The sequence below is a fragment of the Anabas testudineus genome, chromosome 13 (genome assembly GCF_900324465.2).
Source record: "Anabas testudineus chromosome 13, fAnaTes1.2, whole genome shotgun sequence".
In the NCBI taxonomy this organism is placed as follows: domain Eukaryota; kingdom Metazoa; phylum Chordata; class Actinopteri; order Anabantiformes; family Anabantidae; genus Anabas; species Anabas testudineus.
This window is the reverse complement of record NC_046622.1, coordinates 20,955,343-20,979,417: the sequence shown is the minus strand read 5'-3', so window position 1 is coordinate 20,979,417 and position 24,075 is coordinate 20,955,343. Positions and strand designations below refer to the sequence as shown.

At 41.3% G+C, this 24,075-nt stretch overlaps 2 protein-coding genes across 3 annotated transcripts; one reads left to right on the top strand and one right to left on the bottom strand.

The window, feature by feature from the left end:
- The first annotated feature begins 3,945 nt into the window (after positions 1-3,945).
- Positions 3,946-7,186, top strand: LOC113165406 (zona pellucida-like domain-containing protein 1). Its single transcript, XM_026364843.1, has 10 exons — positions 3,946-3,959; positions 4,474-4,589; positions 4,682-4,908; positions 5,099-5,283; positions 5,399-5,471; positions 5,580-5,677; positions 5,770-5,850; positions 5,939-6,110; positions 6,252-6,348; positions 7,050-7,186. Exons 1-10 carry the CDS (start codon positions 3,946-3,948, stop codon positions 7,184-7,186), a joined length of 1,200 nt encoding a protein of 399 aa, XP_026220628.1.
- A 1,120-nt stretch (positions 7,187-8,306) lies between these two features.
- sytl2b (synaptotagmin-like 2b) lies at positions 8,307-23,629 on the bottom strand. Of its 2 annotated transcripts, none has more exons than XM_026372139.1 (20): positions 23,379-23,629; positions 22,303-22,461; positions 20,730-20,893; positions 20,221-20,332; positions 18,922-18,958; positions 18,748-18,832; positions 18,181-18,619; positions 17,890-18,098; positions 14,893-17,367; positions 13,771-13,884; positions 13,633-13,683; positions 13,432-13,526; positions 13,227-13,337; positions 12,022-12,191; positions 11,772-11,874; positions 11,518-11,679; positions 11,235-11,319; positions 10,585-10,687; positions 10,290-10,495; positions 8,307-9,023 (listed from the first exon to the last, which is right to left on the bottom strand). In XM_026372139.1, the coding sequence occupies exons 2-20, from the start codon at positions 22,401-22,403 to the stop codon at positions 8,875-8,877; spliced, it is 4,971 nt and encodes a 1,656-aa protein (XP_026227924.1). In that variant the 5' UTR covers positions 22,404-22,461; positions 23,379-23,629; the 3' UTR covers positions 8,307-8,874. The 2 variants fall into 2 exon arrangements, with proteins under 2 accessions (XP_026227924.1, XP_026227933.1); XM_026372148.1 differs by having other exon boundaries at positions 18,748-18,829.
- Between the last annotated feature and the right edge of the window lie 446 nt (positions 23,630-24,075).

The following is a 24,075-nucleotide window of genomic DNA, read 5'->3' as shown; positions in this document are numbered from 1 at the left end:
TTTCCTGACTTTCCTGCATTTTTTAAACTAATTTCTAACAAAAAATAAAAATAATCGAAGGACAAATGAATCAATGATTGTGACAAAAATCACACACTACAGCACAGCAATGACTAGGCACACAGGGTTGAGTTTATTGTGCCTACAGTCGACACTGGTGCTTCTAAAACTTGCATAACGTGTGATGCAGTCGCAAATTTTACTGATAACTGGGTAAAAGATCTAAGGACTTGTCTGGTTATAAAAGAAGGAGAATTAAAGTAAAACTCTCACTGTCAGCCAGTACAAGTGGCCTGTGAGAGAAAGAAGGATCACATGTAACCACACCTTTGTGCACCAGGATAAAACCCAATGAGTCATTTTAGAAATATCAAGAAGACTGAGACAAATACCTGTTAAATAAACAATCTACAGGGACGCAGCAAAAATTCATGTGAGAATAGAGATTAGGGTGTATTACTCGGAAAAAAAACTGCGCCACAGATGCTTTTATAACAAACCTTGATATTAGTTTTCCATTTACAGAACAGCACATGAGTTGTGTTCTGCTGTGGCCTTTAAAAATGGGCTCATCCTATGTCACTGTCACAGAATATTCTGATGCTGCTCAGGTGTTGCATGTTTCGCATTGATAGTGTGACTCAGTGTACAACATGGTCTGATTACAGTCAATAGGAGATGTTGAAAAGAAACCTATTGTAAGGCTGAACTGAACAATCCGGTCGGCTGTTTTCCACATAATGTGACCTACTGTGAAAAAGCAATCGAAACAAAAGAGAGGAAAAGGTCAGATATGATAGGTCTAACAAGTATAACACAATGCAAACAAATTGTTTTTTTTAACATATTGTTTAAAAAAACACATCAATTTATTAAGGTTTGCATACATCTTTGAGCTTGTTTATTTTAGGCCGATGAATGCAGCAGTTCTAGGTATGACACATAATAAGTGTAGTACAGTATAATGACAGGGGTTTATTTTGGCACCTAAGTTGCTGGCTGTACTCGACTAGTTATTGCATGTTTGCACGGGGTGAGGTTAAAGTCAATGCTGACAAACTCCTTTTTACCAGAGTGTCAATAAAACACAATTAATTTAACATGCCACAGTTGTAATATTCCCTGGAGGGAACTAAAGGCAGTTTATGCACAACACTTTCTTACACCTTTGATTTCATTGACACATACCAGTCTATTTTTTCTGAAATTCCTGTGGGTTGCACAGGTGTCATGCACACACCAGGAACTGTTGCACAATGTAGAAATCACTCATTATCCAGCATGGATGAAATGGAGTGAACCTCATTTTGTTGAAAATGAACACAGGCCTGAAGGAGTTGTGACATCACAATATGAATTCATACAGGATAGAAATAATGTCTTACCACTGAATGCTTAGCTCAAAAAGTTTGTACATTTGTAAGTTTTACTGTTAAATTCCAGAGAAGAGTTTGGGTACATGGTTTGTGGGAACAGTACAGGTAACCAGAATGAATAACAGTATACATCTGATTCAGAAAGTATTCAGACCCTTTCACTTTCTGCACCCTGTCTTGTGTTGTAGATTTGATTTGCTATTTTGTCCATCAATATACACAGAATGACCCATAATGACAATAAAAAATAAATAAATAAAAATCAAGAAGTGATCATTTACATAAGTACTCTGACCCCTTCCACATTGATGTCAGGTAGTTTCTGTTTGCTTTAATTTCCCTTGAGGTCTGGTTAGAACATGATTAGTGCACCCACGGCAAGCTAAGACGAGCCACCTGTCTGGAATGCATTCTAATCTTCTCGCAGTGTGATCAACACAAAAACTCTTTTGATGCCTTTTGTTGGACAGCTTTTCTAGAAATTGGGTTTGTAGATAAACCAAGTCAGAGAGGTAACCCTTGTTGCCCTTACCCTTGTTATTTTACAAATCACCAATCTTACTGATGCTTTTGGAGGCCCATGGGTTTAAACTTTATAGGTTTTCATGCATATTATTCATGTTACTGCCATTTAAGGTCCACCTGTCCAAGTTTCTCTCTAAATGTTTTATAATGTGTGTAATTAGTTCAATATGATGTACTGCATTAAGATTAGAAGGCCTACATAGATACTGATTTCCTACAATCCTATCATAGCCGTCCACTGAAGGAGGGAACAGGACCATTACAATCATAGAGATGAGTACATTCTTTGGGTCTAGGTTGCTTCTCTTCCTAATGAAACATTTTAATGCTCAGTGTCTACATGTTGGACTGTTCAGGTACAAATAGTCCAGTTCGTCCTCAGATTTGACCTCTGTTGAAATCAAAGTTGTCAGTTTTTATGTTCAGTAGATCTATGACAAGTGTGTCAGAGCTATATTTATAACAAACGTCCAACACTAACTGTTTCCTCTCTCTATTAATATGGAACATGTGTGTTTTCGATCATGGGTTTTGACCTAAATCTGCTGCAGGTCTTATCAGGTTAGTGTTTCCCAGGGGCAACCACGTTTACTGTTTGTTGCTCAAAGTCTTGAAGAACTGCGCCCTTAGTAATGCTGATGGCATTGCTTGCAGACAAATGCTTATTTCGACAACAAAAGAGAGATTAAACCAGGCATTTGACATTGGATCCGTCTAAAGTAATCTAACAGGCACCTTTTTCAGGCTGTCCTCTCATGGTGTATTGTGGTGGTATTCTTTAGGGACCTGACTTGCTCAGGAGTCCCTTCCGTGTCGTGATGCTACACAAAGGACTTTGGGTTTCTCTCAGATAGGTGTGTCTTTTATTTGCTGTAAAAACAGCACCAACATCTTCTATTCACAAAAAATCACAGCCTGAGGCCATAACAAAAACTGATCTGTTACAAAATACACACTCTGCACAACAAAGATGGGTCCATTATCACATCAAAAGATCTCCACAGAGAACACTTGTGTGATCAGATCACTGATTCTGTTCTTTCATAAGTCTGTGAAAATTAGTTACTTCAAACAATGTGTGTATATGTTAGGGTTTCCCATGCAGTGCTCTGCCTGCCCAGTGTTTGCTTTTCTATTACATAACATTATTCCAATCCAATGCTCTGGTGCATCACACATGATATAAGCACACTACTGATTACACTATTTTGCCTTTAAATTGTGAGACACAAAGTGCTTATACAGGAGCCCAAAGAGCTAACACTCTTTTAATGACATAATATACAGCCAGCTACAGTACCAGCTCTAATGACTTGGTCTTAAGATCGATTAATACTGACTTACAAATAAGAATATTGAGTGATTAACTTTTGCTGGACCTGTGTACACCTTTTGTGACACATCATAGTTACCTCATAGAAAGCTGAAACTTTTAAATCCAGAAAATGTGCATATTTATTTTAGATTGTTTGATTAAAGTCAGTTAAAGAATATATTTAATAAAGTAATTAAGAAATTAATAAACAACCAACAAACCTGTGTCTAAATATTATTACTGTGTATAACTAATTAAAACTAACAGCAAAATGCTGCTTACAAAGAATTACACTACTTCCTAGTATTATTTTAACAATTGAACAATAACTTGTGATGCTGTATTTATTCAGCATTTAGTTGACAATACCGGTTTTGAAGGAATCATATTTCTATTAGAAGTACTATTTGTTGTAGAAGTACTTCTGCACTGTTGTATCAGTGGGTCTTCTTAAGTTAAGGGAGTGTACTTCTTCCTCCACCAGATGATTGCAAATGACAAATAACTTCATTCATTCTTTCATCAACACAAGCGGAACTGGAGCCAGTTCCGAGGTGTTGTTTTAGATCACCTGTTGTCGTCTGAGAAATATTCAGATGACGATGTTCAAGGACCTGATTGTGTTACGGGTGGTGAGAGGGTCAGGGAGGGGGATGGAGTCCCTTACATGCCCCTGTGGGTCCGACAGTATAAATGGGGAGGATGTGGGAGCCTACAGCAAGACACAGAATGAAGAGTTACAGGTGAGTCTCGAGGAACTCTATCACCTTATTTCCTGGTAGTTTAGTACTTCAGGTTATATTTACTTCTAATATTCTGAAGGGAAAAGAGTAGATTGTTTTTGAAGATATTTCAGTTGGTAAAATGTTTTTTTTTTTTTTTCATTTTATATTAACAGTGGGGAAAAAGTTCTACAGTTTAAACCTTTTTGCAGTTTACAATGATACGAAATATGTTTTGGCATTTGTTGACATATTATTTACATATTCCATGAAATTTAAGGGTCTTTCTCTGATCAATATTTTCAGTTGTTATTTCTTCTACTACTTACTTATTTCATACCTATGAATTTATAATGTTTTTAAATTCTGATACTGCCCAGAATCAAGACTTTCCATTATTTTTCAACTTGTTGCTTACTGCAAATGGCGGAAAGATTTCCCTCATTTACAGGAAGCTTTATCATATTTTGTCATAAGTTGTCCTTCAGAGCACCTTGACGCTCTAGTTCCCAATTGTTTCGCTGTTTTCTCACAGATCCACACTCACGACAATGAAGCTGATCATCTTTGTGTGCCAGCTGGGTCTTATTCTGAGAACCGAGGCCCAGGTACCAGATGCCTGCACTGTGAGTGAAACGAACAGACCTCCAGGTTTGTGTCAGATTTTTAATACGTTCTTTCGCTGCTCTCCTTTTTACACCCTCTGCCGGTTGATTTACGTCCTCTTTTTCTATCTCTCCCAGAGAACACGGACATATCTGTATCTTGTGGAACTCAATCTATAGACCTGAACATCTACCTCTGCCCAATGTACCAGGCTTCTTACAATGAATCTCTGATGGTCCTCAATAATCAGTTTAATACACCAGCATGTCTGGGGACTGCTGACTGGACTGCTGTACCACCAGTCTTAAAATTCCGAATCCCCTTGAATGAAACTGTCATCGCTGCCTGCGGTAACAGCTTTAAGGTATTTATTTTTAATTATCTTACATATTAATTTCAAAGGCACATCAACTGGGAAACTATTTATACACATATCTTCAACAGCATATATGTTTAGAAAGTTTACATTTTCTATTAATGTAACAATGAAATATAAGCACTCTCAGCAATCGGTTCAAACATTAATGAAATGTATCTTTCTTTATTTTTGACAGATAATGAATGATGTCGGGAGTGGGACATTTTCTGACTTCTCAAGTATCCAGTCTGTCAACATCTCTGGCAGTGTTACTTCTTCAGACCCCTCTGCTGGCGCAATCACCTATCGCTCACAGCTCCTGTACAAGTTCTCCTGTTACTATCCGCTGCAGTATCTCCTTAACAACACTCAAGTGAGCGTGTGAGTACTGTACGCTGCACCAAAACACCCAAACCTGCACCATCAAATTAGCAGGACCTACCCACATTTTGACTTGTCCAAATACATTATATGAATTTGGTTTTGTTTGATGCAGGTCTGGTGTGAATGTTGCCATAAGAGACAATAATGGCACCTTCATCAGCACACTGAGCATGCAGCTCTACAAAGTAAGACCTCCTCTTGCTTATTGAATTGACATGACAAAAACATGGCAATGACAAAAAGTAGTTTTAAACATTTTAGAAACTTTTATGTCTTACTTTTCTTTGGAACAGGATCCCCTATATCAAGAGCCCCTGACTATCCCACCAACAGGACTCAACCTGAAGACCAAGATTTATGTCTCTGTAAAAGCTACTAATCTAACTCAGAGGTATTCAGGTTTTGCCAGTTTACAGGAAAACAAATATATCAGAATTTATTGCTAAGAAAAGACACTTAAAATCACCTTGCGTGTCCTCAAAGGTTCAACGTGCTGCTGGACAGATGCTACGCAACAACAAGCCCGTATCCCACGCTTACTACTTATTATGACCTTTTTGTAGGGTGAGCCTCACGTATTTAACCCCAGTGTATAACGTGCTGTGACCCTGATGCTCAACACCAAGCCAACTCTTTGCACTCTCTTTCACAGGTGTACACGTGACCCACAGACTAAGGTGGAACTCAACGGGGCCTCTCAGAAGGCCCAGTTCTCCTTTGAGGCCTTCAGATTTGTAGAACACAAGGACATTATAGTGTCCACGTTCTACCTGCACTGCACTACCAGACTCTGTGAGGTGTCCACTTGTAGCTCGTTACTACCTGTGAGTACAATTGTTTTGGGGAATCCACCCATCAAGAATCACGTAGATAACTATATGTAGATAACTATATGTAGATAACTATATGTAGATAACTATATGTAGATAACTATATGTAGATAACTACACGGTCATTTTGAACAGGTCTGTCCCAGCAAAAGGAAAAGGAGAGAGGTCCAGGATGTGCCAACCAATGCTACGGTCACCTCTCCCGCAATATATGTCGGCAAACAGAACAGTGGTGAGTCTGGCAAAATATAAATAAACACATCCCCTCCTACTATCACAATAATACAAAAACATATTGTGAAGAAACATACAAATGTTAAATAAACCTAAACTTTGACACAATCTATTTAATTGCACAATACATCTTCTTGTCAAGACCTAGATCGTGCTACTCACTTAGCTTGTCTTAGCATAGCATAGCTTAGCTAAGACAACAAATGGAAATTTCCCAATTGAGCAGACTAAAGTGATGAGATTTAAAATCATTATTAGTGAGTTCTAGAGGTGTTGGTTAGGTGTTTTTTTTTTTTTTTAACAAAAGCAGCCTACTTGCCTTTCTTTTTTTTTCTTTACATCTTTATGCTAAGCTAAGCTAAGTGGCTTCACATTAAATGGAAAGATATAAGAGTGGTATTAATATTTTTATCTACCTCTCAGTAATCAAACTAATAAGATAAAAATAGTTAATAAGTAATAACATTATTAAAGTGAAGGAATTATTGACCATAGTTTTGATATGACCTTTCAGAAGCTGCGACCACCTCTCCTAATAATGGTAAGAATGTGTCTTTCTGTAAATATACATTATAAAGGCTTCGATGGATTCTTTTTGTGGTTCTTGCTCAGCGTGTAATTAGCAACGTTAGGTAAAATATCAATGATAGATATTATTGTTTGATATCTTCATGCTTTTCTTCTTCTCTGTTCACACAGCTCAGAAATCTGACAGCAGCTACAGCAGCCCTGTGGTAGCTGTAATCATTTGCATCGTCATCTTAACTATTGTCATCGTCGCCATGACCATTTACTTGTTGTTCTACGTTAGACTGGGAAAACCTCTCATCCATTAACATCCCCTGATCTAGAGTGGAGTCCCTTCACCTCCCCAAATCAACTCCAAAGCAAGGTCATATGCTACAGCAATCATGTCATACTGTTAAAGTAGCTGCTCTTTAGATTTCCCATTTCACAAACATAGCATCACAAGGTCTACTATCTATCATGCAACCTTTCACTGTAAATCACATAGCTCATTAATATGGAGATGAAGGCTCAGAATAATATGTATAATAACTGTATAATATAATTACATTGATCGGCTACAACATTAGCACAAGCTTGTGGTTTTAATCTTGTGGAGGACAGGGCACAGCATGGACACTGTGGCTGGACTGTGTGTTCTGACACCTGTTGATTTAAGCAACGAGCATTACATTTTCCCAACTCAACCCCTATCCACTGCAACATTAGCACCACCAGATGGTATTAATTTTATGGCCAATAAGTGTAAGTGTTAGTTTGAATCATGTTGTAAGGCTCATATTAAAAAAAGATTTTATATGAATGGTGGCATTTTTTGTAATCATTTCAGTCATGAACTTATGCTTTAAACTTTAACAACCGACACTATTGATCTCAATAATTTGAATCTTGTCTCCTATACCGTAACCCACAATCTTTTCAATTTTGCTCCCAGGTTTTAATGAATTGTGTGTGTTATTTACGTAGTTGTTGCTTACCTAAATAAATATTAGTTTGGCACTAAGGCACAAAATAAAAACACTAATGACCCCTAAAGGTCCAAAGGTAGCTCCTAGAGTTTTACCAAATAAGTCCCTGTCTTACCTGTTATAGCTCTGATTTTGGTCCCTCCCAACTCCTGATGTTTAGCTGCTAAATATTTTACGATAATCACCAGCTAACCACAGACTTTGACTGTGTCCTGTATGGAGCTCAGCTGGTAGTATAGATGTAAGAGTACACAAACAGTAAAAGTACTATGGTGAACATGACATGATTTATGTTAAACATGCCAACACTAGGAGCACCCTGTTAACTCCTGGCTAGGCACAACAAAAAAGTTGTGACTTTTTTGACTGAAGTAACAACCTAAGTGATGATAAGAAATCAATCCATACACAATTTATTGGAATTTGTGAAATAGTAAAAAAAAAAAAAGGACTCAGGAAAGTTGTTTCATTTCTTTAATCCCACTTGTGATTAATATAATTAAATGCAAACAGTTCATGTGTCATAAGTAAATTCATTGAGATTAATACTGTCAAAATATGAAGATACAGCCACTTAAATGAATAAAAGGCTTTAAGGACAGTTTGAGGTGACACAAGATAAAGTAAATATTGAATGAAAAGTACTTTAACCACTGTTTTAATATTGCTTAACAAAGGTCAGATATACAAGGGAGATACACAGCTTACAAGGCCAAAGCTTAAAAAAAGAGTTCCAAAGAAAAGAAATTAAAGATATGCTGGAAAAAAATAGGTGAAAATGTTGAACTATCAATGCTTTGCAGATATGAAAGCATAAATGTCATTGGACAAAGATCTGTAATGAAGTATACATGGCAATGTAAATGACAGTCTTGCCCTTTTCAGGATGCTTTGTTAGAGCATATTTTTTTGCTGTAAAAACAATTGTCAGATTTTTGAAATCTGAAACTGAATCTATAAATTATTAATTCACCTTTTTTTATTTTACAAAAATATATTGTCTTTGCATGGCAGTGGTTTCCTTCAACTTATTTTAAAGCAGTCTTTGCAGAGGTCAGCATTCGTAGTGGGAGCATGCCCTCCACCCATTCATTGGGGGAAGACATCATGCGCTCCCATAAGGCCACCTCATAGGAATTTGAATCCATCCAATCCACCACTGCTCCATAACTTCTGCCTACAAAGAGACACAAACAAATCCAAGCATTAACAATGACGGGACTCATTAAGAAAAATATAGCTATAGACAGAATTCTATAGAAAACCTAACAACCCCACTGTCGCACTAGGCGACAGAGGAAAAGAAGAACTCCCTTTAGATGAAAGAAGCCTCCAGCAGAACCAGGTTTAGGGTGGGCAGCCATCTGCCTTGACCTGTTGGCATTAGTGGAAAGAGGAGAGAGAAAAGAACAGCAGTACGCTGCATTCTGAGAACGGAGAGTTCTCCTGGGAAAATATGAAACTATTTAAGATAAGATGGAGCCTGATTATTAAGTGCTTTATATGTGAGGAAGTGTGAACTCTATTCTGGAATTTAGATGAAGGAGAAATATGATCTCTCTTACTAAGTCCTGTCAGAACTCTGGCTGCAGCATTTTGGATTAACTGGAGGCTTTTTAATTAGTTACTGGGACATCCTATTAATAATGAATTACAATAGTCAAGTCTGGAAGTAACAAAGGCATGGACTAGTTTTTCAGAATCACTTTGGGACAGGATGCTCCTAATTTTAGCAATCCTCCTCAGGTGAAAAAGGCAGTTCTAGCAATTCATTATATGTATGATGTAAAGGAGATATCCTGGTCAAAGATAACTCTGAGAATCCTCACAGTGTAACTTGAGGCCAATGTTAGGTCTTCTAGGGTAAGAATATGATTTGACATAGTGTCTCTGAGGTTTTTAGGACCAAATATAATAACCTCTGTTATGTCTCAATGTATGAAAATGAAGGACATCCAGGCCTTTATGTCTTTTAGGCATGCTTGAAGTTTGGAATTGCTACTATAATTAGTTTCTTCTTCATAGTGAATATAGGTGGGTATCTGGATAGCGATGTGTTTATTTGACTCTACACTCTATCTACACTCTATCTACACTCTATCTATCTACACTATCTACACAGTGAAAAGAATCGGTCCAAGCACAGAGCGCTGTGAAACTTTAGTGTGCATGGAAGACTCATCATTAACATGCACATACTAAAATCTATTATTTTAGCGATATTGGTCTATAATTTACTAAAACCCCTGAGTCAAGAGTAGGCGCTGAGAGACTCTGGTGATGATTTTCTGGTACAACCTAGGAAGCAGCGGTTACCAATGATACTTTCTGCTTATGTATAACATAACAGTAGGTGAAAAATGTTCTCCGGAAAATGTACTTTTCTCATTTGCATATAAAACAATGAGATGCTTGAAAAATGGATGAACCCCGCCACAATTACCTGTTCCAGCTCCAAGTCTCAGCCCCCCCAGCAGGTTATTAGCTAGCCTGTCTCTGTCCCAGACAGTGAGCTCCACGCAGGCTTCTGTTAGATCAACCTCTCTGATGCCATCGTACACCATTGTATGGTTAAACACCGGATCCACTGTCCTCCGCAGCACACGCGTCTTCTGCCGACTCTTCCTGCTCGTGTCTGGTAGCACGAAGCTTGAGAAGAGGAGGAAAAGGAGCGTATAACTGATACAGGAGGAAATTAAAATAAATTTAAATTTGTGTGATAAATATTTAGTGCATACCACTTAACATATGGGTCGATGGTGGTCCTGATTAGAGGTAGGTTCTTGCATTCTTTCACCCAAATATGAATCTCTCCAAAAGTGGGAACATCTTTAGTTACACCTTTAAAGGGAAAATGACACAAAATGCTAATGAAGCTGGTATGTTGCCTTCCAAAGCCAAACCTCTGTAAATACACATTTACATTTTCTTTTAATATAAAGAGCTTAAAGACCAAGGGGTCTTGCTGGAAATATATTTCCAAATGTTTTTTCCCATATAACAGATCTAAAAAGCATTAGTAAATATGAACCATTAATAAACCCTTTGAACGATGCCATTCCAGAAAGTGGTAACATGTGTGTGTAGACAGACAAACAGACACATTCAAGTTAACTTACATCCAAGAACAACATAAATTATACTGTTTTAAGAACATCTGCATGCATCTGTCCCTTTCGCATCATGTCTCTTTCTGCTTACCCGACACACAAGACCTATAGTCTAACTCAGCTGAACTTTTCATAAATGGAAACTGTCCCAATGGAACAAAAAGTAGTCCAATCAAATCAATTCCTACCTTCTTGTTTAAAGTACCACAACTGCGCAATGAGTCACACAATCTAAGAACACTGATCACAAAATATAAAATAGTGGACTGTATGCAGACCTTCACTGCTGGTGATCTGTGGTAGGAAACGTATCGCTAGTTTCATCTCTCCTCGGTCGTTTGATGTCACTACGGTGGGGATATTCTGAAACATTTAATAAAGGATATTTTGCTAAAATAGTACATCCAAAAGTCCTTTGTACACAGGTTACACAATAGGTACAGTGCATGTGATATACCAAGCTCAAATAGACTAAGGGAAAGTGAGCAGGTTGTTATTTGACGAGAAAACAACTAGAGTGAATAAAGGACTCTGTGTGCGCGTGTGTGTTCTTCTTCCTACTCTTGGTTTCAAAGCTAAGTAGTTCATCTGGGTGTGGTCAAAGTCCCAGTTGGAGAGGTCTACATCTACTTCGCCAAGAAAACTGTTCCTGCCAAAGGTGTCATGATGCCAAACAGAGAGAATGAGCGTCTGCGTTCTGAGGTACTCCATGCGAACACGATACTGTGAGGACAAGGAAGAGAAGGCTCATTTTCTTTGATGGACAGGCACGTCACGCACTTCAGTGTGGGAAAGTGTATTTTTAGGGTTCTTACTCTGAGAATCTCATTGAAAGTTGGATTTAATGTCTTCTTTTTTACCGATGTCTTCCTCTTTCCCAGGTTAGCTTTGTCAGGAAATAGGTAGCTTTTGACATACCTTAAAAAGCAACAACAACAAAAAAACAAAACAGCAACAAAATATTTTATCTCTTAAGATAAGATGGTGCATCAGACTAATCAGACTAGTTTCTTTCCACATACAGCAGAAAAACATTTCATTCAATAATACGTGGTGTTTACTCACGGATCCGAGCGACCCCTCTTTGGGTCCACTGCAGCCAAGTCTCTGCACTCAGCCACAAAAATGTGAAACTCTCTGAGCCGTTGTATGTAGTTAATGGAGAACTGGATGTTTCCCTGAACCTCGATATTCCCAAAGTCCCCACTGTACATGGTCATCACACTTCCACTCAACTAAGAGCAAAAACAAACAAAGAGGAAGAGAAGCATTTTGGATGATCAGGGATCACTAATTATTACAGACATGTTTTGTGTGTTTTCTGAATTTCAAATCTGTCTCTTAGAGCCTTAGCCCAGCCTTATTGTCATGACATTGCTATTGGGTGGCAGCTGGACTTGTTTGAAGTTCTTGAAGAGGTTTCACATCTCTGAAGGGCTTCTTCAGTTCTGATGGGTGGGGAGACCCAGGTACTGAGTTATAACTTTGATGAGGTCAAAGTGGCTCGCTGTCCCACCTGATCAATGAGTGTGTCTTTAAGGCCACATGAGACTATTTAATGACAGCTGCTTATGGATTCCTTTGAAACTGTCTTTAGGTCAAAGAGGTAAGCAATGCACAAACACGTACAGTACATTGGAGAAATAAAATAACCACAGATGCATGGCACAGCACAGGTGAGCCAACTTCTCAGAGGAAGACTCAACAGCGGCATGTGAATGCAGTTATCTTCTAAGCATATGTTCAAAAACTTCAAGCAGGTCCAATTACCACCAAATAGTAACTTTGAATGTGATGTGATGTAAAGCGATGAGTCACTCGAGTCAGGAATGGTTGCAGGTGAAAGTCTTAACAGACCTGTAGCGCATTCCTCACCTCTGCATGAGAGTACAGGGATGACACTACTGTCCCATGAGGCCAAAGGGTGCAGAACACCCAGACGACAGCTGATGTTAAACTCCTGATCAATTACAGCCTTTCCAAGAGAATAGGTACTAAAGATGTGGTTTGGATTAATCACTCAAGGTGCTGTATACAGCCAACTCTGTGATGAGCCTCCACACAGTCGATAAAACATAACTGAACCTAGATAGTCCCTTTCATGAGTCTGAGTCCTTTAAGGGCATAATAACGTCTTGTTCATTCCCACAGTGATTTCACTTCTGATATGAATTATTGTTAAAGTCAGTCCATTACAGTCATCATTTAAAATTAAAAGCCAACGAGTAGTAGAATGTGTTAGTGAGGCATGCTAGAGTGTTTAAACATACAGACGACACAGATGCCATGCCAGAGGAGTTGGTGAGGTTAGTCATCGAGCGGCCCAGCATTAGTTTTCCTCGTCGGTCCTCAAAGCTGGAGTCTGTGTCTCTGCCAGCGTCCTGCAACACACACAGCAGGCACAGAAAGCTCTGTGCAAAAGGATGCACAGCAGGCTTTGACCTACTTGACTAAAAGATGCAGGGCTTGTTTTACCTCATTCTGTAAGAATGAAGGAACTGATTTGCTCATCTTCTTTTGGTGGTCTGGATCCAAAATTAAAGATGAGAAGGGTGACGGAATGGACGACACTAAAGAGAGGTTGATTGGGAAGCAGAATTGTCATGATCTTGAATCACTTGCCACTACACTGGCAAAGATATTCAATAATTTAAGGATGAGCCAGGAAAATCTTACCATCACTAACACGTCTCAAGTCAGCCGTTGGCTCTTGTCTTCTTTCTTGCCCTGTGAAAGACAATAAAAGGAATCACAATCACCCAAAATGATATGTAGCATGGGAAATCTCGTCTTGGAGATTGATGAAATGCTCACGTGGTGATAGGGGTGCTGTGATGTCCTCCATACTTTTAGCCAGATTTTTGGGCCGTGCTTCGGCTCGCCTCAGAGCTTTCCTCACAGGGTTGTGGTTCTCGTTATCATTTTCACCTACAGTATGTAATGATGATAGCTTTTATTAAGTGGGCTTGTCTGCTGGCCTACAATGGAGCTTTTGCTGGTTAACTATTGACATCGCAGTAAACTAATATTTACTATACCTAACACAGGACTGAGTTGTGTGTGTTGTGTCTGTGTTGCAAATAACCTGCACATTTTATGTGGTGCATTATAACTAAATCTGCATCAAATGTGTGTACAGTATAACCACCGTTTCGAAGCCATTTATGAAGAAAGGCTGACTGCAGGAGTCAGTGTGGTGTCTGGAGAGTTAGAATTATGTATTGCCCAACCCAAAAACTAAACAAGCAGCTGACCTCAGGAAAACACTGTTTACAGAGAATTGCTTCTGCCAACACAGATAAAACAGCGTGGACGTTATATCAACGATACTGCTGGGCAACTGCACAACTGATAGTTAACTGTCCATGACCATGCAAAGAGCAGAACTGCTTCAAAACATACTTCAAAATCTGCTTCATTTTCGGCAAACTGAGAGATTAAAGTAAATATGAATTTCACAAAACAGAAAAAAATCTGTTCACTAAACAGTTTCTTTTCTCTAAAAATAAATGTATAACTTTGTGTAGTTAGGAATATTCTAGTTTCATTTTCAGTTTGGTTAGTTTAAGTTTTTCTTTTGTTGTGCTGTGTCATAGTCAAGGAATATTTTTATTTCTTTATGTTTCCACAACATACTAACATGCTACCAATGTTAGTTTTTTAATCTTTTTATTTTTGCTAGTTTCTTTATGTATATTAATTCACTAACATGTTTAAATACACTGAATCGTGTAAAACACATCCTAAAATATCTCAAAGTTAATTTTTAGTTTATCTTTAGTTTAGTTCTAGTTTATCTGTCAAAACTTTTAACTTTTACTTTTACTGACTATTAAAAAATAATTTTTAAAATAGTCCACATCCAATATTAGCTGACTAAATGTAACAGCATACCCACATGTAGGTCTTATCTTAGAGCGTGACTAAGGTGCTTACGATTTGAACTGTTCCTCGAGATGGACCAGGATTCAGAGGTGCTGCTCATGGACGACTCTTGGCCAGTGTCTGAACTGCTGTAGTTCGCCCACAGGGGGCGCTGGCTCGCCTTGTTGCTCTTCCTGCTGTAACGCTCCTCCGAGCTCACTGGGGTGCTGGCTCTCACCGGGCTGCTCAGGTCAAATTCATAGCCAGATTTGGCCTCCGACCCCTCGTCCTTCACAGCTGGGGCCAGCGAGGCGTGGACAGTGTTCTTATCTGTCATCCCCAGGTAATGCCGGTAGTCTCTGGGAACAAATGCCCGTGCACGTGGAGTTAAAGTCTCACTTTCCTCTGATGGTCTTCTCAGCACCACACCTTTATCAGTGTTCTGTCTCTCCTTTCTGCTCTGGGACTGGACAGGACTTACATCAGTTTGGAGCTGGCGGTGATCTTTTTCATCAGGAGCACTCAGAGCGAACATGCTTGTGGCTCGACGTAAAGAACTGCGACCGCTTGAATTGCCAAAGCTGTCTTTTCTGCCCTTTGGAGAACGGGTCTCCTTACCTGAACTGATTTGTGATTTTGTGGGCTTTTCCTCTCTGCTTGAGTCTCTTGAGCTCCTTTTGGACTCAGTTGTTGTATAACTGGACTGGCTGTTTTTACTGTCACTCGCTGCTCTTGACCCAGACCCTGTCTGTCTATCGTGAGGTGACTTTGACCGACTCTGTGGAGGTGGAGATGATTTCGTGGCAGCTGGTCTTGTTTTGTTGACAGCAGAGGATACACAGTAAACCTCTGGAGAACCACACTTTAATTCCTGACATGGAGTCTGGGCACTTGTTGGCTCTTTTCTTTTGGGGGTTTTGGGTTTACCAAAGGACGGCGATGCCTTGGTATCTGACGCAGCCTCGTCCCAGAACTCCCGCAGAGTGTTGAAGTGTGTCCTGCTCATGCTCAGGCTCGGGGACACATTTTCTATTCTCTGGTTCAAAGGAAGAATAGTAAAATTATGCTGACTTCTGTTGGAGTCTTCAGGATCACTGTCCGAATCATTTCCAACTGACCTCAGATCGTACTCTGACTTTGTAAATCTTTTATTCAGGTTTGACTGGTTGCCTGCTCCACGAGCTACTTTACCATTCCCAAGAGGTTTAGGTTTGCCGGTGTAGAACATGGGTTTGTTCCTCTCCTGCTCCCAGAAGGATCTGAGCTGCTTGATCCTCTCCGCTGTACTTTCCTGTGGTAAGTCTTGACTGTTGGAGTGAGGACCTTTATCCTCACTGTCCCACCTTTTCCAGTCTTCGCTTGAACTTCTACACACTTGTGCTTTAGGGGTGATTTGCACATCATTCCCACCTTGCTCGTAGTCCACATATGGGCTGGTTCTGGGCAAATCTATGTTCTCAGAGACTGGACCATCCATTGTCTGAAGATCTATGTCCAGCTGAGGTGCAGTCATGGTCCCTGGCAGATATTCTTGCTGTAGAGTGTCTTGAAACTGAGAGATGCTGTGAGGTTGTTGGTTTGGTTTGACTGAAGAGAGGCTCTGAGATTCTGGACTCACTCTGGGCTGGATGGACGTCCTTGGCTGTGTTAAACATTCAACTTTAGTGTCTGAACCTCCTCTGTCTACTTCCTGGGCACTGGATGGCAACTGCAAGTTGTGTGTTGGGTCATAATTGTCCCTTTGAGTTGAAGCATTCATCCACAGATGGTCCTCCTTCTGGTTAATGTTTACGTGGACCCCATCTCCCATATCTGTCTCTGGACACATAACCAGCTGTTCTCGTTCATTCGCACGATTAGAGGCGTCTTCATCAGAAATCCCCTTCGCAGTGTATATTCCAGACACTCTGTGTTGTTTGTTCACGTTCTCCTTGTCTTTCTCCTCTGGGAGGTGAACAGGTTTTTGTTCTGTGTTGCTGGGTGTGATTGATTTGCTGATAAGTATTTTGGGGCCAGTGTTGCTTTTCTCCCAGAATGACTTCAGATGAGAGATTTTGGGTGGCTGCCATTCATCACCATTATCTTTTACCTCCTCTGACCGCATTCTTTCTCCGACATCCTTCAGCACCACTTCTTCTGTTTCAGTCTGCTCATTGTTGCCCATTGTGTCTGTTGTTTTGAACTCGTTCGCCTCATTGGCCTGTCTTTGTAAGTGACTTCTCTTCATTTCAAGACTTTCCTGCTGTCGGTCACTTATAATATCCCCATCCTTCCCCAGTGAATCCTCACGTTTTAATTTGTTGATCTCTACATGTGTGTCAGAGCTCTTTATGGCCTCACTACCACCCTTTTCATTTAGCCAATCACTGCTATCTGAGCTGCGGCTGAACCAGTCCAGTACCTTTGCAATGGAGTCCTCCTCATCACCAGTGGGACTGGTAGCTTGAGTGGATAATTTGAATGCGTGCTTCTGATTAGATTTTTGTTGCATCTGCTGGTCAGACTTATCAATGAAGTTGAGATCATAAGATACAGGAGGATCTGGATCTGAAAAGAAAGGTAAGTTAACACAATTCAGCACTAGAAACTACTACCATGTGTACTGTAGCAGGTTGGCCAGGGTCACTAACGTCATATACCATCAAAAAAGTTGTTTAATAGTATAGTATTTCTACAAATCTTGCCATAACTGTGTTTTTTTTTATATATTTTTGGTCACACTTAGATTGGTAAACTCTCTAGACGGATTAACCCTATTAACACTGCTAAAAGGTTAAATACATTCCTAAACATGAATGGAAACATTTTATTTATGTGTTTGCTGGCCCCAAGCCAAATTTGAGGGCATCAAGAGATGATTTAAAGCATAACGTAGCAACCAAATGTCGACTTTGTGACTTTCTTCTTGTGATTTTCTCAAAAAGAATCTGTCGCAGTTTTAGGCTGTTCAAGTAATCGTTGCTTTATTTTAAGGGTCTCCGTTGCAAAAAAGGTGAAATCACCAGCCTAGATGTTAACAAAATAACATGTTTTCTTTTAAGTAGGGTCAAATTTTCTTTCTGAACTTACCCACAGTGCTTTGGGAGAAGCTCAGCTCCTCCTGTCCTGTTGCTGTTACCAAACTGCTGCTGTTTTCTCTGTCTGAGCCCTGGATAATGCTGGTGGGTAGGATGACAGTGTTCACCCCTACAGGTCCTCTTTGTGTCTGATCATCTCCCCTCCTCTTCTGTGGGGTTTGTTTCTCTGTGAACACGTCACCTGATCTGTACGTCGATGGTCTGAAATTATACAAGTTGTCAGTCGGAGCAACTTAACTTAGGATTTAAGGAGTATAAGTTGTACCAGGAACTTTCTACTCACCTGTCTCTTGTAGTACAAGGTGACTTTCTTTCTCTCTCCAGACTGGAATTAGAGGAAACCTGGGACACAGCACACAGTGGTTGCTTGGGGGTTTCATCTGCAGAGCTGGAAGGCCGAGTCGACTGATATACCTGCTTAGACTCTGGAGCAGCAACCTTCGGAGGCGTTTCATCTCGGGTCTTTGTGAAGGACTGGTTAGAACTCCCACTGGAGCCCTGCTGGAGGCTTCGTCTTGGTGCAGGAACTATTGCCTCTGACCCTACACGAGCTTCTAAGCCCTGGTCATTGCTTTTTGACTGAATGGAGGTAGGTTTTGGAGGAAACGTCCTCTTCTTTGGGACTGGCCTGAGCCCCGTGGAGGAGCTCTCTGATGTGACAGAGCCTCCTGAAGTCTGACTGGGTTCACCTGCTGGGTGATTCTTCAGTGGAAGTAGAAGCTCTGAGGGAAACACAGAGAAAAGATGATTTGTTTGTGTATATGTATGTTTGTGTGTGTGTGTGTTTGTATAATGACATTACCTCTCAGCCTTACAAATCTGTTTGTCTGATTTAAATGTCAATTCAAACCTGTCTTGGGTGACTCCTGGTCATTATTGTTTTCAGGTGGTTCAACAACAATGAGAGAAGCACGGTTGAACGGGTTGTGTCTCTGCTTGAGGGAAAACAAACATAATCATGTTTTACATAACAACAGCCGCAACAAGTCTGCACCAAGCAAAGCTGTAGAACACATGCGCCTACCGGTCTCGGAGAGCGCACCCCTGGATTCTCTGCATCACTGGAGAGAACAATAGAAACGTTTAGTCAGAGAGGGAGAACTGAAAAGTCATCAAGTGAGACTATGATGAAGTTCATTTTCAGCGTTATCTTGTTGTCACATGACCGTCAATAGAGGTGTGGGGGTCGTGTGAGACAACAACAGAAAGACCACATGGCTGAGTCTGTTACTATTGCTGAATAAAGACCTGTGAGAGACGGTCAAAAGCTCTGCTGTCGAGTAAGTTTCGACTTCTGTGTTCAGATGAATTACTGAACAACGTCGACGTCACAGACATGTTTTATAAGACGTGTGATGCAACAATAAAATGCTGGAACTACAGCGCAAAATCGGTGTGTTATCAAAGTGCAAATAGCTGAGGCAACTACATTCTTGAGTCTATTTTAGATGTTTAAGAAATGTGTGTCCCTCTGCACAAGGTTCAGAATCTCAGCCAAGTCAAATATTGACCATACTGTAATAGCAGGGTGGTATATGTGTCTCAGCTGTGGCACAAGTTACTTAATGACACATCGGTTATGTGTTGTTTGCCAAGTGTTAGTCTAAGAGACAAAGTGTCTTCTACTTCTTCTGGATAAAAAAAATCAATGTTCATAATAGGCGACGGCCTACAGTGAGGAAGAACCAAAGACAGTCACCGACTTTAGCACAAAGTCATTCTAGAAACAACCTCGACACCGACGCGGTCACGTCTCTCCTTCACAGTAATTACGCTGAGAGCTCTATGGAGTCTAACACTTTGTGGATCTGTTTTCCCTTCACATGTCAGACCACATCCTGTAACGCTCTGAGCTGTACAGTAGCTCCCGCTGGGCCGTAGGACAGACACATTTCCAGTCAGCACCACCTATGTTTGCAGAGTTTGAGTCACAAGACGCCGCAGTCACTGTACACATGAACACACTGATAGACAGAGAGAGAGGTGACGGGTGTTGGATGATATCTGAAAGGGTTCCTTATGGTACAATCTCTAAGAGACTAGTACTAGTTGAGGGTGGGGGTGAGAGTGTATCTTGTGAACTCGAGCTTCACTTCCACAGTTAAACACAAAAACAGCGCTTCGAGAATGAGTTGCATGTGGCGAGACATGTGACGGAGCAGTTGATTCAATATTTACACAGAGACATGACGGGCCACCTCCTGACATCTCCAGAACTTCCTACCAGGTTTCAACAGCACTTCCCAAACCACACGGAGCACGGTCATCAGGCTGAACAAAAACATGACAACAAGAACACGGAGACGGTGCGACTGCGACGTACTTTATCTGCTGTGGCAGCGGCGCCTCCAAACATCTGGCAGGTTTCGGCGGAGCGCCGGTGTCTGAAGCTCGACTGCTGGGGGTCTTTGATCTCTCGATTCTGAGAGACCCATCTGTAGCAGGAAGGGGAAAAGCAGGAGTCTGTGAATAACAACAACTCTGCACCCACTTTCAAACTCAATGCTCCATTTGTTGAAGGATCAACTGTTTGCCCAGGGTGAAACCGACATTTAAATCCAATATTTTCCCAAAGTGTGACACTTTACTCTGGCCTGCTTCTCTGCAGACTGTACGCTCAGTCGACCCTGCAGCCACTGGCAGCGGCTGGTGTAGCAGCACAGTTAGATTTAAACTTTGGTTTCATCTCAGGCAAACATTTGATCCTCGTGGGAAGAAAGCAGACATCTGTGGGATAATAAAAATACCTCTGTGCACATAGTGTAACCTGCAGCGACATACAGTGATGCACCAAGTGCCATGGTTACAAACGAGGCTAGAGAAGAAACCCACCTAAACCAGCAGCTTTCCTCTGCTTCATGGAGGCCAGAATGATTTCCGAGCCGTGGATCGTGTCCGTGTGTCTGCGGGACTTGGCCTCGTAAAACCACTCCCCAGTCAGGTACTTGAGTTTGGCGTCCGACCGAGAGCCACCGCTCACTATTTTCTCCAGTTTCCTGAAGAGAGTTGGTAAAAAACAAATGAAACGGTAATCAGCACTTCTACGGAGACACAACAACACAAGACAAACACTTGCTCTGAATAGAGGATCTGACACTATTTCAATTCAGTTTGAGCAGCGTTCATCTCTAAATATGAGGTAAAGGACAAAGATCACGGCAGGTAGAAAGGAAACAATCACCACAGGGTGTTGACACGGACACACGCACACTAAGCATCAACTCGGCACAAATGTGTGTCCACTTAGACTCAGTGATGACATGATTACATTTTGCCCATCAAAGGTCAGGGGCAGCGTGACCTCACTCAAGGTGCTTGTGCTGAGCTGTGAGTGCAGACAGTGAACTGCACCCTCACTGGTCGGCAGAGGAACAACCGCAAGTTTTCTACTGTAAATCCAAACTAACTCGTGCTTATTGCTGTGTTTTTATCTCATTTAATTGCACCACGTTTTGCATTCGTATTGTACTCCTTCACTACTTAAACTTTTCACTGCTCCGTACTTAGTTTTACAGAACAGCTACATTTCCCCCCGTCTGAAAGGAAGGCATTGAGAAAACACTCCCATCAAGTTCCAATTGAATCAAAGAGAGATAAAAAGCAAACATTCCTGTGCTTTGAAATGATCCAACTCATCTTTGGTTTTGACACTGTAGCACAGCAGTCATGTGAAGAAAGGGCAGCACATTATTACGGGCCTTTGGCTTAATCCTTTTACACTAGACTGGTGAAGACACAGCAAGCTTTCAGCCTCCCGCTGATGAAAAAAGCCAATTCCATTAAACCCACAAAGAAAAGCACATTGTTTCATGGCATTCTTGACTTTTGAATTTGAAGACGGGGTGAAAAACAGTGACTGCATTTCAGTGCTGTAGGATGAAGAAGTGTCTAACTCATCCCTAAGATTTACCAAAGAGCTGGTTTCAGTTTCAAACTGCAACAGTCAACACTGCTGCAAAGAGGCAGCTTCGACATTCACTGTAAGTTCATCTCAGCTGTGTGGTCATCAGGTTGTTCACAGGTGAGGTGTCTCCCATCATGGTGGCCTCTAACGGTTTCTATTCCCGACCATCAGAGCAGCGTGATCCTCGGCCCTGTGTGGCCGTCAGTGCGGCTCTAATCTAATTGCTCGTCTCGCACTGAGGCTTCTCAGTAACGGAGGCAGCGTCTGTGTCCGGCCAAGCTGTTATTGTGTTATTCTATTATGGCGTGTTTACTGTCCCACAAAGGTTTCTTCTGACCAAGCAGGCGATGGAGAGACTCATTGAATTAATAAAATGACATTAGCTGAATAACATGACAACTTCAATAACAGTGACCTCAGACATTTCATTTTAGATGAACAGAAGAAGAGAACAAACTCAGGATGTGACTTTACATGAATGAAAGTGATCCGTGTTACTACCTGACTCTCTCCCCCTCAAACTTCTTCAGCTCCAGGTCTCGCCTCAGCACCGTCATTATCGCCCCCTGCTCCTCCTCTGTCAGGTGGCTCAGGTCGATCATGGTTCCTCCTCAGTGGACGGGTGCGCAGGAAAAAACAACCGCAGAGCCGGGCCTGTCGCTGTGAGACAAAAAAAAACAAAACAAAACACACGGCAAGAAATTCACATTGCTGCATCCTGCAAAGACATGTTCCTAAGAACTTCATCGAGTTGTTTACAGTGAGTGCAGAGCTCTCAGTTCACACCGACGTCTAGACATCAGAGTCCTGATGCAGTATTTACACTGAGTTAAGTGTTTCATATCAGATACAACACGTTGATGAACGAATGATGAACTGTCTCAGTTTAACACACACAAAACGCAATGAGACATTCTTGAATCGTCCTCTTCATCTTCACACAGCCCCCTCTGATGGATCTTGTGACTCTTGGGGTGGGGGGGGCAACTTCAGGTTCAGAAACTGAACTACCTGACAGCATGTGACTGTAACTTCATGTGCTGCATCACTATTAATCATCGAACCAGTCACCAGTTAATAAGATGTCAAGCACAGTTTACTGCTAAAGCAGCGACACTGTGAAGACACTTCACTGATGATAGTAACTGTACTTTCTTATTTACAGGACTTTAGTTACTGTATAGAAGTATATGAGTACGTCCTCCACTATAAAGTAGTGAGAAGTGTCCTGTGTGCTCCTCAGGTATGTTTACCCAACATTTCCTGCTTATTGACACAGCTGGCTAGAAGACAAACTGTGCTTCACTTTATCCTTCACTTATCACCTGCTACCACAGACGCTGCTTCTGTGTCTGAAGGATTGTTTTCTATTGTTTTTCACATGGTGATGCTTCATCTTGGCTGTCAGAGTATTCAGTATTCAGTGTGTTTGTAAAGAAAGTCCAACTCCACACACTAGAGTTAGAAGCTGTTCACTCCTGTCACTGATGCTCTGTTCATGAACACAGTATCATGCAAGTGAAGAGACACAAGTTTACTTTCATTACGCAGTATTAATAGAAGAACATGTCACCTACCTTATGGGACCCCTGTTCTCCTTAAATCGCTCGTGTAATTTGCATTTCTGTGGTGGTGAAGGGTCAAAGTAAAGTCCTTCCCTCCTCCACAGAGCTGCTGCTGCTGGATGCGCTGTGCGTCTCAGGGGAGGAGCGCGCTGTTTGGACAGGGAGGACCCGACCTGTGCCAGCGCAGCAACAGCTGAGTACTTTTAGTGGTGTTTCCACTTCACCGTCTATCCACGGCTCGGTTTGAGGCGTGTTCCTGCTTATGGAGGTAAATTAAAGCGCGCACTGCACTGTGAAGTGTAGAGACGGCCGGGCGTTGACCCATCTGTGCTGTAATAGGCCGCAGTGTCCAGCAGGGGGCCCCAGCTCCCTCAGCAGTGTGTTTGACAACAGGGTGTGAACATCCCCACAGGCAGCAAAGTGTCACACCTCACAGGCCCTGCAACAGCAAACAGGCTGTACTCTGGGTCCACGATACAGCAGCGGCCCCCACCTGTTCTCCCTCCATACTAAATGTTCCTGCTGTGATCCTTCGCGGTTTTAACACAGTTTAAAACTCCATGTGGTATGGGATGAATCGGTGGGTCAATGTGCTTGACAGCAGCTCATCGCTTGATCTGAGGCCCTTTTTAAGTAAAGCACAAAGCTTCAGGAGAGCTGTGACTCAGCTGGTGGAGCAGTGACCCACAAACCCCTTAGGGTTCAGCCT